The sequence below is a fragment of the Podarcis liolepis genome (genome assembly GCF_965112155.1).
Source record: "Podarcis liolepis genome assembly, chromosome: Z".
NCBI classification, from domain to species: Eukaryota; Metazoa; Chordata; class Lepidosauria; order Squamata; family Lacertidae; genus Podarcis; species Podarcis liolepis.
Genome location: NC_139570.1, coordinates 37,003,604 through 37,017,325, shown reverse-complemented (window position 1 = coordinate 37,017,325; position 13,722 = coordinate 37,003,604). Strand labels below are relative to the sequence as shown.

The following is a 13,722-nucleotide window of genomic DNA, read 5'->3' as shown; positions in this document are numbered from 1 at the left end:
GAAAGGCCTCTGGTTTCTTCAGGAAGGTATATTTAAATACCTTTTTCATTTCATTATAGATCATCTCCCAGAATGCCTTAATCTTTGGGCATGTCCACCAAAGGTGAAAGAATGTACCTTCAGTTTCATTACATTTCCAACATTTGTTATCGGGCAGATGATATATTTTTGCAAGCTTGACTGGTGTTATGTACCACCTGTAGATCATTTTCATTAAATTCTCTTTTAAGGCATTACATGCCGTAAACTTCATACCAGTGGTCCATAACTGTTCCCAGTCAGCCATCATAATATTATGTCCAACATCTTGTGCCCATTTAATCATAGCAGATTTCACCGTTTCATCTTGAGTATTCCATTTCAACAGCAAGTTATACATTCTTGACAAATTCTTAACTTTAGGGTCTAACAATTCTGTTTCCAATTTTGATTTTTCCACCTGGAAGCCTAATTTTTTGTCCAAGTTATATGCCTCCATTATTTGATAATAATGGAGCCAATCTCGTACTCTGTTTTTTAATTTTTAAAAGCTCTGCAGTTTTAATCTGTCACCCTCTTGTTCCAAAATTTCCCAGGAATCCCCTTTCTTATAATTTGAAGCTATTGGTTTGGGTCCTAATCACTGGAGCAGGAGAAAACAAGCTTGCTCCATCTTCCGTGGGACAGTCCTTTAAATATTTGAAGATGGCTTTCATATCTCCTCTCAGTCTTCAATTCTACAGGTAAACATACACAATCCATCAACTATTCCTCATAAGGCTTAGCTTCCAGACCCTTTATCATCTTGGTTGCCTTCCTCCACGCACGTTTCAGCTTGTCAATATTCTTTTTAAATCGTGGTCCCCAGAAGTGGACAGAGTATTCCAGGTGGGGTCTGACCAAGGCAGAATAGTGTGGTACTAGTACTTCCGTTGATCTGGACACTATACTTCTGTTGATGCAATCCAGAATAGCATTAGCTTTTTTTTCTGCTGCTGCTGTATCAACTCAGTTGGTAGAGCATGAGCCTCTTAATCACAGGGCTGTGGGTCCAAGCACAACACTGGGCGAAAAGATTCCTGCATTGCAGGGGGTAGGACTAGATGGCACTTATGGTCCTTTCCAACCGTACACTTCCATGATTCTATTCAACCCTGTTGACTCATGTTAAGCTTGTGGGGTATTAAGACTCCTAGAACCTTTTCACATGTACATTACTGCAAGCCATGTGTCCTTTATCTTATATTTGTGCAGGTGGTTCTTCCTGTCTACGTGCAGAACCTTGCATTTGTCCCTATTGAAATTCATTGTGTTAGTTTGGGACCAGTTATCCAATCTGATTTTGAATACTGATTCTATCTTCTGTGGCATTTGTTACCCTTTCCAGTTTGGTGTCATTGGCAAATTTGATGAGAATTCGCTCAATTCCTTCCTCCAAGTTGTTTATAAAGATGTTGAGCAACAAGTCCAGGAGAAAACCCTGTGGCACCCCACTTGTCACTTTTTCCAGGATGATGAGGAAGTATTAGGGAGTACTCTTTGGATTTGGTCAGTCAACCAGATACAACTAACAGTTATTCAGTGGCAGCAGTGAAAACAAGGCAAGGGAATGTAAGTGGCATTAACAGTGTAATCTGAGGTTACATATATGGTGGCTGAACAGATATAGATGTTATTAGGAAGCACCCCACTGTGCTTGGGGGTATCCTTCCTTCTTCTACTGATCACTTATGGGAGAAGAGGGAAGAGACAGTAAGCATAAGCAGTTCATCTGAACTCCTTGATTAACCTGTTTGAACAGCTCTCTGGCTGGAAAGGTCCAATGCGATCATCAAGAAGCAAAGTAATCAGGAACTGGAAGGTGAGAGGTGAAGGAAGTCAACCCCACATGTGTGTATATTTGAGTGTCCCCTCTACAGCCCTCTCTTCCTTGCTGCTCCAGCATTTTCTAATCAGATGAGCAACAAGAGGAAGAGACTGCAAGGAGGAAAGGTTACAATGAAGGCACATAAGCATGCACGAGAGGCCTGTGGTGCACACATGGTGTGTAGTATACAAGAGAGAATGGGGTCGGCTTGCCCACTTTGGCCACACTCATCTTTCCTTTGGCCATGGCCAGTACTGACATGCAGCCCTTTGGAGGGCTGGCCAACAGGGAATGTGGCCCTCCAGTTGAAAAAGTTTGGCCACCGCCATTTTAATGATACAGTGGTACCTCAGGTTACATACGCTCCAGGTTACAGGCTCCGCTAACCCAGAAATAGTACCTCAGGTTAAGAACTTTGCTTCAGGATGAGAACAGAAATCGTGCGGCCGTGGTGCAGCAGCAGCGGGAGGCCCCATTAGCTAAAGTGGTGCTTCAGGTTAAGAACAGTTTCAGGTTAAGAACATACCTCCGGAACGAATTACGGTAAGTACGTAACCAGAGGTACCACTGTAACTCAATAGCACAAACTTTCCTTACATTAGATGAGGCTTCATTGCTTCACTGATTATAAGGAATCTGCTTAACACTCATAAATACAACAAGGGCTAGCATTTCAAGTGTGCATTTGGCCCTTTTCTCAATCTCTGCAAGAATTTATCTGGCTCACTAAGTTCAGCTATATAGATACTGTACAATGGTAAGATATCCAAATATCCATATGCAATTGCTTTCTGTTGCAACAGAGATGGTGGTAGGAGGCAATATTTACCTTTTCTTTCTGTTAGTCTTTGTGCTAAGGACTTAGTTCTTCCTTTGGGTCTCCTGTGTCACATAACTATGTAGACTGGTGGCAAAGAGGATGCTGATCATCTCAAAACTAGATACTCAGCAGCACAGGTTTCATACCTGAATGAAAAAGCGTGCTTCTGAGAGAAGGGGGCTCAAAGCACCACACTAACGTCTTATGCATCATTTCTTATTGTGATAATTCCTCTATATATGTCACTAAATATTTTAAGAATTTGATTAATTTATAAGCTTTGTTGCATGGCGGTGGGGGTTTTTGTGCTTGGCATCAGAACCAGACTACGCAAATTGCTGATTGCTAGAGTCTTTATAGTTACTGAACTTAATTGCATGTAGCCTGCAAAAAGTGTCTGCATTCTAATATAAAATAAACATACAATAAACAAGCGGCCTGTATAAAGGTTATTTTTAAAAAACCACAACCGTTTAGATTAACAGAACCATACATTCAGCTTCAGGTCTCTTGTTTCTTATCAGCAAGTGAAAAAGAGGTTTGCCCATCCTATTTGTTTCATTGTGGATCCCCCCACCAAAAGTAAAGCCAGAGGCTGTGATTCAATTAACTATTTAGACGGATCCAAGCCATGCTCCTTCCTCACTCAATGCCTCAGGCATTTGATCAAGGCTGCTTTCAAGATCTCCAGAGCAGAACTGGAGGGAACACAGCTCTTTGCCACAATCCCATGAACAGATTCCATCTCCCTCTGACCCAAAGCATCCTCAAAAACTTAAAAGCAGAAGTTGTCCCGTTCCTCATCTCAAGAACTTTTACCACCAAAGACAGGACTGGAACTGCAAGTCCTGGGAACCTCACCAGAAAAGCAATGCTCTGTATATATTTCCTTTTCAGAGGGTCCCCAAAGGACACCCGATCAGCAAAAATCCAGTCTGACATAAGGCTGGTATGTCTGAAGGTCTACCATCTTGCCCCAAGCTGAGTTTTAGGGTGGGGTGGGGTGGGGCTTGGGTGGAAAGGAGGGTTTTCCTCAACCTTTCAGGGAAAGTGCTGGATGTTTTTGAAAGCTCCCTAAAAATTATTTAAAAGATTGCAAAGGTGCCTGGGTGTTTTCAGAAATTCCTTTTTTCTTTGCAGGTTTTAGGGACAAAAATGGTGAATTACAGAACAGCAGCAGGTAGACACATATTGAACTTAAGTAAGTAAACTTGGCAGAACAGCTTTTACACTCCACCCTCCTCTCTCATTCTTTTAAAAATGTATTTAAATAGAAAATAGAAAGTCCCAGAATGTTATTGTACTGCAATTCTCTCTCTCTCTTTCTCTCTCTCTCTCTCTCTCTCTCTCTCTCTCTGTGTGTGTGTGTATTCTCTTTCTTTCTCCCTGCCCCCCTCACACACTACACCTTTAGTACTTACTGAGGTGGAAGGACTAGGGTGGTAGGCTGGGCTTTCGGTCTCCGCTTAGCAGACACCCCCATTTGGTTGGCGGACCGTTTCAAAGACTGCTGATTCAGAAGACCAGACGCCAGCCCTGCATGGTACTGCAACTAGAAAAGAGGGAGAGAGGATATGGAATCAGTTAATAACCCTTCTCTTTGAAACATTTCAGAAGTTTGGACTTTACATGCTACACATACATGATTGAACCCAGAACCAAAACATTTCCTTCAACAAAAGCACAGCTTGTGCCATTCTAAGTTCTTCCTTTATAAAGCACAGTGGCAGTGGTGGGGGTGGGGGGTATGATGATGATCATTTACTGCACAGCATTTTATGATATTTTGGCAAATACTCCTACACTTGTCTGGAGGTTACAGCACTTTCACAAGTGTGAACATGCCTGAGATATCAGCTGTCAGCTTAGGAGATGGCAATGAAATATTTCACAAGTATCTATCCAAATGCTCTTCATGCTTTTCACAGAGAGAGTCATCAAAAGACAATTCAGGATTCTTACATTGTAAAAGTCAATTTTCCTTTTATTCTTAGACAATGAACCCACAGCTGGCATTGACAAGACACGGGGGATCTCTACAGCTGAAAAGAACCTAGGTGCTAGAAAGCAAAAACTGTATTGGCCTAAGCCATGCATTCCGCCTATCCAACCAGCCCAGCTTTATGATCCAGGAATTACACGGCTACCTAGCATAGATTTGCTACAAGTATTAATTATTTTGAATAGAATAAATTTGAAGAAAGAAAAGACATCTCAAGAATTTTCTGAGGGCTAGTGGTAGCCTGCTGCAGCAAAGCCCACAAAGACTCCAGGGGCGCATTAAAAGCTAACAAATTTATTAGAATATATATTGTCATGGATTACAGTCTACCACCTCATATGCATAATGTGGTATAAGAGAGGAGACAGGTGATCATGTAGGGTTTAATTGGCACAGAACTCAGTAGGACAACCAAGCTGAGGGGAAGAAGCACTTAAAAACACAAGCTAAGGGCCAATCCAAAATGGTACCACCACTTTGCTAAATTATCAATGGGACCCGCCAAAAATGCTGTGTTCACCTAAATGGTGATGACTGCAGTCAAACTGAGAGAAAAGAAGTCCAGGTGAACTTTTAGTTTTACTTTATATTCTCTGCTATAGGCAAATCCTCTCCCTTTACCACTTACCTCACTAGGGAGATGGGGGAATAAAACTACACAAGAAATAGACAAATAGCAAACAAGCAAACTGTGAGGGGGAAATCAAAGTAAAAATGGGGGGGAAGTAAGCACAGCAAAGTAAACAGAAGAGGACAGTTGAAAATAAAAGAAAAAACAGTCCCACCACCAAAAAGTGAAATTACACTAGAGAAACACTAACAAAGCTAAGAATCCTGAGAAACTCAGTTGGACCCAACCTAATCCAGCCTTAGAAGGGTTGGTCTGGGGTATGGGATGGCTCCTCCCTCTGGAGAGGAGGCAGAAGACTGACAGGGCCTCTACCTAATCCACTCAAGTGGAAGTGCCATCCCACATGTTAGCAATGTTAGCATACTCTTGCAAACTTTGGAGTTTCCTGAGCCCACCAATACCAATACTCTAGCTACTCAGTGACCCAATCTCTGGATCCAATCCTGTCAGTGCTGAGTCCACAATTAGAAGGAGTGACAGTGTTCTCCATAAGCTAAAGTAACAAACTAATCAGGGGAATGTGCACTGCACCTTTGCTGCCACAACCATCTGAGCATGGCCAACTTCCTTTCTGGCAGTATTTTACGTGCCAATGGGGGGAAAACCACCCTCCCTTGTGCTGCTCTTTGCAAAATGCTTAGCAGAGCTGGACATCTTAAAGGCCTTCTGGTCCCAAATTTTGAGAAAACCATGCCAATTACGAGTCCACTTTCTGCAGATCACTGCACATTTCTTGCTTAGAGCGCTCAATCATATAAGGAAATAAGGGATGAGTATTTGACTGGTCCAAAGAAAATTAATTGATTGGTCAAGTTTCAGAACATTTTGTACAACACAAAAAATCCCACAACAACCAAAATCAGTTATGATAATTTGCAGGCCACTCATATTTAACCGGGACACAGGTGGCGCTGTGGGTTAAACCACAGAGCCTAGGACTTGCCGATCAGAAGGTCAGCAGTTCAAATCCCCGCGATGGGGTGAGCTCCCGTTGCTCAGTCCCTGCTCCTGCTAACCTAGCAGTTCAAAAGCACGTCAAAGTGCAAGTAGATAAATAGGTACCGCTCCTGCGGGAAGGTAAACGGCGTTTCCGTGCGCTGCTCTGGTTTCGCCAGAAGCGGCTTAGTCATGCTGGCCACATGATCTGTATGCCTGCTCCCTCAGCCAATAAAGCGAGATGAGCGCCACAACCCCAGAGTCGGCCACGACTGGACCTAATGGTCAGGGTTCCTTTACCTTTTACATATTTAATCACAAAAGATAGTCATTTGAAATAATGACGTTAAATAATTGTACCATTAAAGTAATTGATAAGTTGTAATATGGCGCGGGTGGCGCTGTGGTCTAAACCACAGAGCCTAGCGCTTGCTGATCAGAAGGTCGGCAGTTCAAATCCCTGCAACGGCGTGAGCTCCCGTTGCTCAGTCCCAGCTCCTGCCAACCTAGCAGTTCAAAAGCATCCCCCAAAAGTGCAAGTAGATAAATAGGTACTGCTCCAGCAGGAAGGTAAACGGCGTTTCCATACGCTGCTCTGGTTTGCTAGAAGCGGCTTAGTCATGCTGGCCACAGGACCCGGAAGCTGTACATTGGCTCCCTCGGCCAGTAAAGCAAGATGAGCGCCGCAACCCCAGAGTCATCTGTGACTGGACCTAATGGTCAGGGGTCCCTTTACCTTTACTAATATGGTTACCTTCCTTTAAAAAAAAAAGTTATCCAAGGGGACAAAGGAAGATGGACAAAGCTTATCAGAAACATTACGGGGAAGATATAAGAAATCATGCATTTCATATATGGCAGCAGAGTTCTAAGACCAAGTAAGTCTGTTGATCCAATGTGTCCCAAATAGCCACAGACTTGTTGAATCCCATCAAGGGTCCATCGAGTTCAGCACTATGCTTTGAACAGGTGCCTCCGGGAAGCAAGGTGTCTTATTATCCAGCACCTCTTATTCAAAGTTAAATTGTTTTGCTGAAATGGTCCCATTAAGTCAAGGGTGGGGAAGTTGTGGCCCCTGAGATGTTGCCATATTAAACATCATCCGTAACCATGTGCTGTCAGCCAGGGTTGATTGGAGTTGGGAGTTTTCAGAAAACACTCTACAAATTAATGACACCATCCAGCAAAGAGCAAACTGTCTGTTTTAGAACATCCCATTCTGCATCATAACAACTTTCTGGTTTTCTTGACCCATTTACCATGTGATTTAGACAATGATACAAAGATGTATAGCATTCTTAATGGAAGTGGAGTTACTCTCTGCTAGAGAGGACTGGGTATCATTTCACTCTAGCATGCTCATCTTAGGCCAATGAATTTTGCTAAAATTTGTTTTTCTCCCACAGATTCCTTAAATAAAAATCAATGAATGCAAGGGACAGTACATGTTTGAAAGACAATGTTTCAAAATGTCAAGCAATCCTATTTTCAATCTTTGCTACTAGAATTTGCAGTGAGAGCAATATGCACCACCTTTTCATGGAATTAAAGGCACCACTAACTTGGCAAGAGACCCTTCTCTGACTCTATACACTTACCCTTCCCTTCCTTTCATGACATCTTATTAAGACCAGTGCAAGCTCAGCCATTTAGACCCTGGCGGACCAGTCTGGAAAAGGAAGGCTTGTTATAGACCAAGCGACACAGGATGGGGTGACTTCGCCCAATTTAGAAGTCTGCACAATGGACATGGCACAAACATCTGCACTAATCGGAGCTAGATTTTGAATTGTGCCATTTAAAAAGGGGGCGAGGGGGGTCCCATGCTGAAACTACCTTGTAGGATTTCTGCTTTGGATGGCATTATCTGAAAGCATAGTGGTTTTTTTAAAAAATTGTATTATTATTCAAAACCAGAACACGTTTTTTGCCTTTGAAGGCCATGTCTTTCTGATTAAACTGTGTTTGTTAATTGCATGTAATACAGGCACTCCTGCCCACCTAATTCTGCTTCCAGGAACAGAGATCCAACTGTCAAGATCTATAAGGGCCCATTAAATATTTACCAAACCATCTTTATAATGGGAGAAAAGGTCAAAGTTAATAAAACTGACAGGCAGCTCCTGTCCAACCTGATTTATACATTATTTAAGCACCATATACTGTATTTCACAGAACAGGCTCCTTTCTTCCCAAAGCTGGAAACATTTTCTTAGCTTTTAGGTCTAAAGGAGGAACCAAGATACTACAGCTAATTCAACTAATATGGTCCATAAAATATATGATTTAATCTCTGCAAGATTAGCAGAGATATTTCGGCTTGGCAATGTTTCTAATCATGGACACTTAAGGATTTCCATGAAATCCATTCATGGCACAAGGCCCTATGTCCAATAATATCATATTTAATAGGCAGAGGTCTATGGTTCAGTTCTGTTTAACCATCATTTGGCATCACGCCAGAATTAACTAGCATATGTTATCAGCTGGCAGACCAGAAGTAGATTGTAGCCTCAATCAAATGCAATGCCAAACCATAGTTTAGTGTTATTTGAATGAACTGCAGTGTGTGTTTCTCCTTCCTCTGACAGCATGACTAGGAAACAGGAGTTTGGAAGTTTTTGTATAAGTTTTAAGATTAATTGCAGCTTGCTGTGCCATCAAAACACAAACTTGCTTCCCAGCATCACCTTCAGGGTTGGAAAGTCCACAGGCTGTAAAAACTTCAACAAGATTATCCAAGGAGGACTTCTGGTGTGACAAAATGGCGATCAACACAAAAACGATGGTTGTCTGCTGAACAAGGAGCCATTTGCGCCACTGCCGTTCCCACTGTCGATGTATTAGGGATAATGGGCGGAACTGCAGAGGCTGTCAGAGCCAGGTAGGAGCGTGGTGTGGGCCTGGGAGAGCGAAGCGTAAGCCTAGTAGGACTGCTGAGTGGGGCCTGGTCGGAGGCTCGGTGCATGCCACAGAGCTTAGCCCCTGTGTTCCCATGCCAATTTGCACACCAGCCGCTGACCATAATATCAATTATTTATATTTGGAGGGCTTGATTAAAGTGGAAGAAAAGAGGGAAATAATCCAGTGTTTTCATGAACTAGATTTCTTTTGGCTAGGCAAGTACCTAGATTCTTCTCATTTCCATATTTGGCATCAAAATCCCATGGGACATATTACTATGCCTGAAATAAGGATAGTATTCCAGGCTGTGGTAGACATCAAGGGCAGTTCATGGACCTGTATGCTGTTGCATCCAGGCAAAGCCACAATACAACCTGAAAACAAACTACCAATGGGCATTTTCTTCTGAGAGCCTCCATTGCATTGGGTCATCCTTGTGGACTATGGGTTCTTCTTGCAGACCTGGCTCATAGTATTGGACTGTGATCAAATAACAGTCATAGGTAAGAACTTCAACTGCAACAAATGCAGGTAAGAACTTCAACTGCAACAAACTTGAAGAAGAACATCCACTTTGCTGGATGTTGAAGAAAACATGTTTGTTGGTGTTATTATGGCATCTTCTTACATCTGTACAAGGAATGAAACATTCTCCTGGAGGATTACCCAGATTTCCCTTGGCCAGTTGATGTGAAAGATACAGTGTCAGTGCCAGGTAAGCAGACGGACCGGCCACCTTTTGCACTCTGAAGTATTTGTTTGTTTGTTTGTACCCCACCCATCTGTACTTTGTTAGGCACAGATAATCAAAAGTGCTTTAGGCCAATTCATTTGGCCTAGTTACCTTCATGTTACCTATGCCCCAGACCTCTGAGACTATTCCTGTAACTATACTAATTGGAACTACTGCAACTGTTTAATTCCACTTGTTTCTAGCATATCACTCCAAGCCCCTATACAGTGCAACAAGTGAGAAAAGTGTTCCTCTTCCATGCCCTATTTCTACAGCTAGTCAATGGCAAGGGAACTGGTGATGCGTTGAGACCCTGTCAGCTCTTGACCACTGTAATGGAGCTTGGGTTAGCAGCCTGGTATTCTCAAAAGAGACGGGGTAAAAAAGCCAACATTGGGTGAAACCAATTGCAGTTTCTTTGCTACTCTGCAAGCCAGATCATGTTCAACAAACCATGGTTAAAACAAACTACAGTCATACCTCGGGTTGAATGCGCTTCGGTTTGAGCACGTTCGAGTTGCGCTCCGCGGCAACACAGAAGTAATGGAGCGTGTTACTTCTGGGTTGTGCCGCTTGCGCTCAAAATGACATCACGCGCATGCGCAGAAGTGGTGAAAAGCGACTCGCACGTGCACAGACGTGCCGCCGCTAGTTACGTTTGCTTCTAGATGCGAATGGGGCTCCAGAACAGATCCTGTTCGTATCCAGAGGTACCACTGTATGTCTTGGTGTTATGTTTGATTGCTGATGTTAAGTATAAGAAGCAGGCTTTCATTAGTTGCCCTGTAAACATCTATATGTAAAAAAGCTGTGCTGTGCACATGAATGGCTTTATCATCTGTGCTGCTTTGAATATCAGCTTTATCGGAACAGGAAAAAGGATGCAACTTTCCTTCCTGGGAAGTTTAAGTGTTCCATAATCACCTTCTACCAATCTATTTTCTGTTATAACTCAATTCACACAAATAGTAAGCCCTGTTTGGACAGTATTCCAATCATTCTTGACTCAGCCCTGGATTCTTAACTACTAAAACTGCTTTTGGCTCCCTGCCTGCAGTGCAGGCCAACAACTCTCCCATGTACATTTCAATGCATCTTCTCTCCCCCCCCCCCTTTCATCTCCAAGAAATAGTCAAGTCAATTATCTATTATACCATCTCCTCTCAAAGAGACTGATAAGACAGGAGCCAAGACTGAAGCTCTTACATGGAGCAATTTAAGGGTTGTCTTTAAACATATTCTTCCAATAAAAACCAACCACACGTCCTTCCATCTTTCTATAGTGCCAATGTCAGACATTGCTATTATCTCCCTCAAACTGCTGTCAACAATGGATTCCATCTTGCTTGCAAAATGCTAAGCAGCAAAACACTCTCAGATTAAAATGTGTCTTATACTGTCTATCCCTGAATGCTGTCATTCTAAATCAGCTGCAGCAACCTGGATTCCCTAAGATCTGGATACCTTATTAAAGCAGCCTCCTGAAAAACATTCTGTCTTGAGGAATTCCAAGTGCCTGCTAAACCTTCTATTGGTACCATAGCACCACAAAGTGGCTTTTAAAGAAAAGCATTTAGAATAATCTCACATGATAAACAATGTTTTAACTGTTAATATGTATTTATTATTCTAAATATATCTATCCCTTATCCACTGGTACATTGCTGGGTTTTAAAATATGTCACACAGCTGAGATCTACACAGATGAAGGCATTTCTCAATGCTCTACAGGAGTCTTCTCACTAAGGCAGGAAATCAGCTGCCCAGACACCTTTGCTAAAAACAAACAAGGAAGGAAGCAGTATGCTGTAAGGTGCCTGGAAGCAAAGACCACAGGGAAGATAAAAATCTTGCATGAGGCAAACACACCATCCACACAAAATATACTGCAAGCTCACTGAAACCTCCGTTCTCCCAAAAACATACAATCTTGAAAGAAGGGATTTGGGGAAGTTTAGGTGGGGGAGGATTCATAGACTGGGAGAAGTGGAAGGTACTCATTCTATTCTCCAGCAAGAAAGCAGATTAGAGATACCCAGGGAACTAGATTAGGAATGCCCAGGGCACCAACTGGTATTTCACTAGTAAAGTCCTTCCTTCCCACTTTGAGGAATACTTACGAGCATATCAGACAGCTCCTTCCTTCCCACTTTGAGGAATACTTACGAGCATATCAGACAGCTCTATGAGCCTGTCACGATTCTGCAGCAGAGCAGGAAAAGTGCAGAATTCAGCGCATGAGAAACCCATTTTTCTTTTTAAAAAGCAAGCATGTTTTAGGTTGGTTTTTTATTACATGTAGCTCAACCCAACACATTGCTATTCTGCTTTTCAGACAAAATGTTGTTCCTCAGAGCCGCCCACATCAATCAAAAATTCAAGGGAGTGCTGATGACAGACATTGTACATAAATGAAAATGAGCCACAGGTCCTGTCTTCTGGTTCACAAACCAGGTAAGGGAAAAGGAGACAAGGAAAGGGAACAGAAGGGAGAAGGAGAGGAAAGGGATAAGCTTGACAATACTAGTACAAAAGTGGCGAGTTATAAACAGGCAATGACAGCCATTTGGGACCTGGCTGATCTTGCTTTGTTAGAAACAGTTAAAGAACTGAATGACCCTGCTCCTTTATTCTTCCTGGCACCCATTGCCTTGCCTCCCCCTTGCTTGATTTTAGCCTCTAACCTCTTTGGGTCAGAGATCATGCACATTGATAGTAATAATAATGATACTTTCTTCCATAAGAATTATCCATTAAAACTACCTAAAAACAAACAAAACCTTCATTTAGCAGAAATACGACATCAGAACTCCTTTGGAAATTGCTCCAGATCTAGGTCACAGGACTGTAGTTTGTCTACTGTGGCAGTTTTAATAAAGTTTTGTGTTTGTTTGTTTGTTTTTTAAAAATCCCATGAAGATCATGTGAGGTCAAATTGACATTCTGCTTGCATAATTCATGCACTGGAAAAAGTTTAAGCATGCTGATGAATGGTAACACCTGCCTGGAGAAGAACAGGATGTACAGTAAATTCTTCTAAGGACAGACTCTTGGTTTGTTACGTAGTGCAGAAATTGCTATTGTTAAGAATGTACAATAGGCAAGCTGGCAAACTTTAAGCAGCAGATCAGTAAACTAAAACCATAGCTGATTATTCACCAGGATTACAAGTTCCGGATGCATTTGTTCACTCTCAAGGTTACCTTGGTTCTAACAAGTTTTCCTATATTAGGGATATTTATATACTCCTGTCTACCTTTCCTTCAAGGAGATCAGGGTATTGTACATGCTTCCCCACTTACTATTTTATTACCACAACAATCTTGTTAGGGCAGGTTAGGCTGAGATACAGTAACTGGCCCAAGGTCACCTAATGAATACTAACAAACTACAGTGGTACCTTGGGTTACAAACTTAATTCGTTCTGGAGGCCTGTTCTTAACCTGAAACTGTTCTTAACCTGAGGTACCACTTTAGCTAATGGGGCCTCCCGCTGCCACTGCACCGCAATTTCTGTTTTTATCTTGAAGCAAAGTTATTAACCTGAGGTACTATTTCTGGGTTAGCGGAATCTGTAACCTGAAGTGTCTGTATCCTGAAGGGTCTGTAACCCAAGGTACCACTGTATAGGTTGCATCCAGTGTTAGCCATACTCAAGCAACCCCATTTAAAATATATGATTTTTTTTGTATAGCTATATGATATGATATGAGTAACTGAGATCCATTAATTTCAATGTGTCTAACTTAGAGTATAATTTAGTTGGATACAACCCTATATAGGAAACAGGACATGTTAAAATGCCCCTCTGCACACAAACATAAGCACAATTACAACAAAATGCACAAAG

The 13,722-nt window shown here is 42.2% G+C and overlaps 1 protein-coding gene across 5 annotated transcripts in view; it reads right to left on the bottom strand.

Annotated features, from left to right (window-relative positions):
• The window catches only part of MED27 (mediator complex subunit 27), a 180,949-nt gene that overhangs the window by 107,901 nt on the left and 59,326 nt on the right, over positions 1 to 13,722 (bottom strand). For all 5 annotated transcript variants that reach the window (XR_014521528.1, XR_014521529.1, XM_083485592.1 and 2 more), the window contains exon 3: positions 4,088 to 4,218. Coding sequence is in view for 3 of the 5 variants with exons in the window: in XM_083485592.1 (XP_083341718.1) it covers positions 4,088 to 4,218 (131 nt within the window). In the remaining 2 variants the exon portion in view is untranslated. The remainder of the gene's footprint in view (positions 1 to 4,087; positions 4,219 to 13,722) is intronic.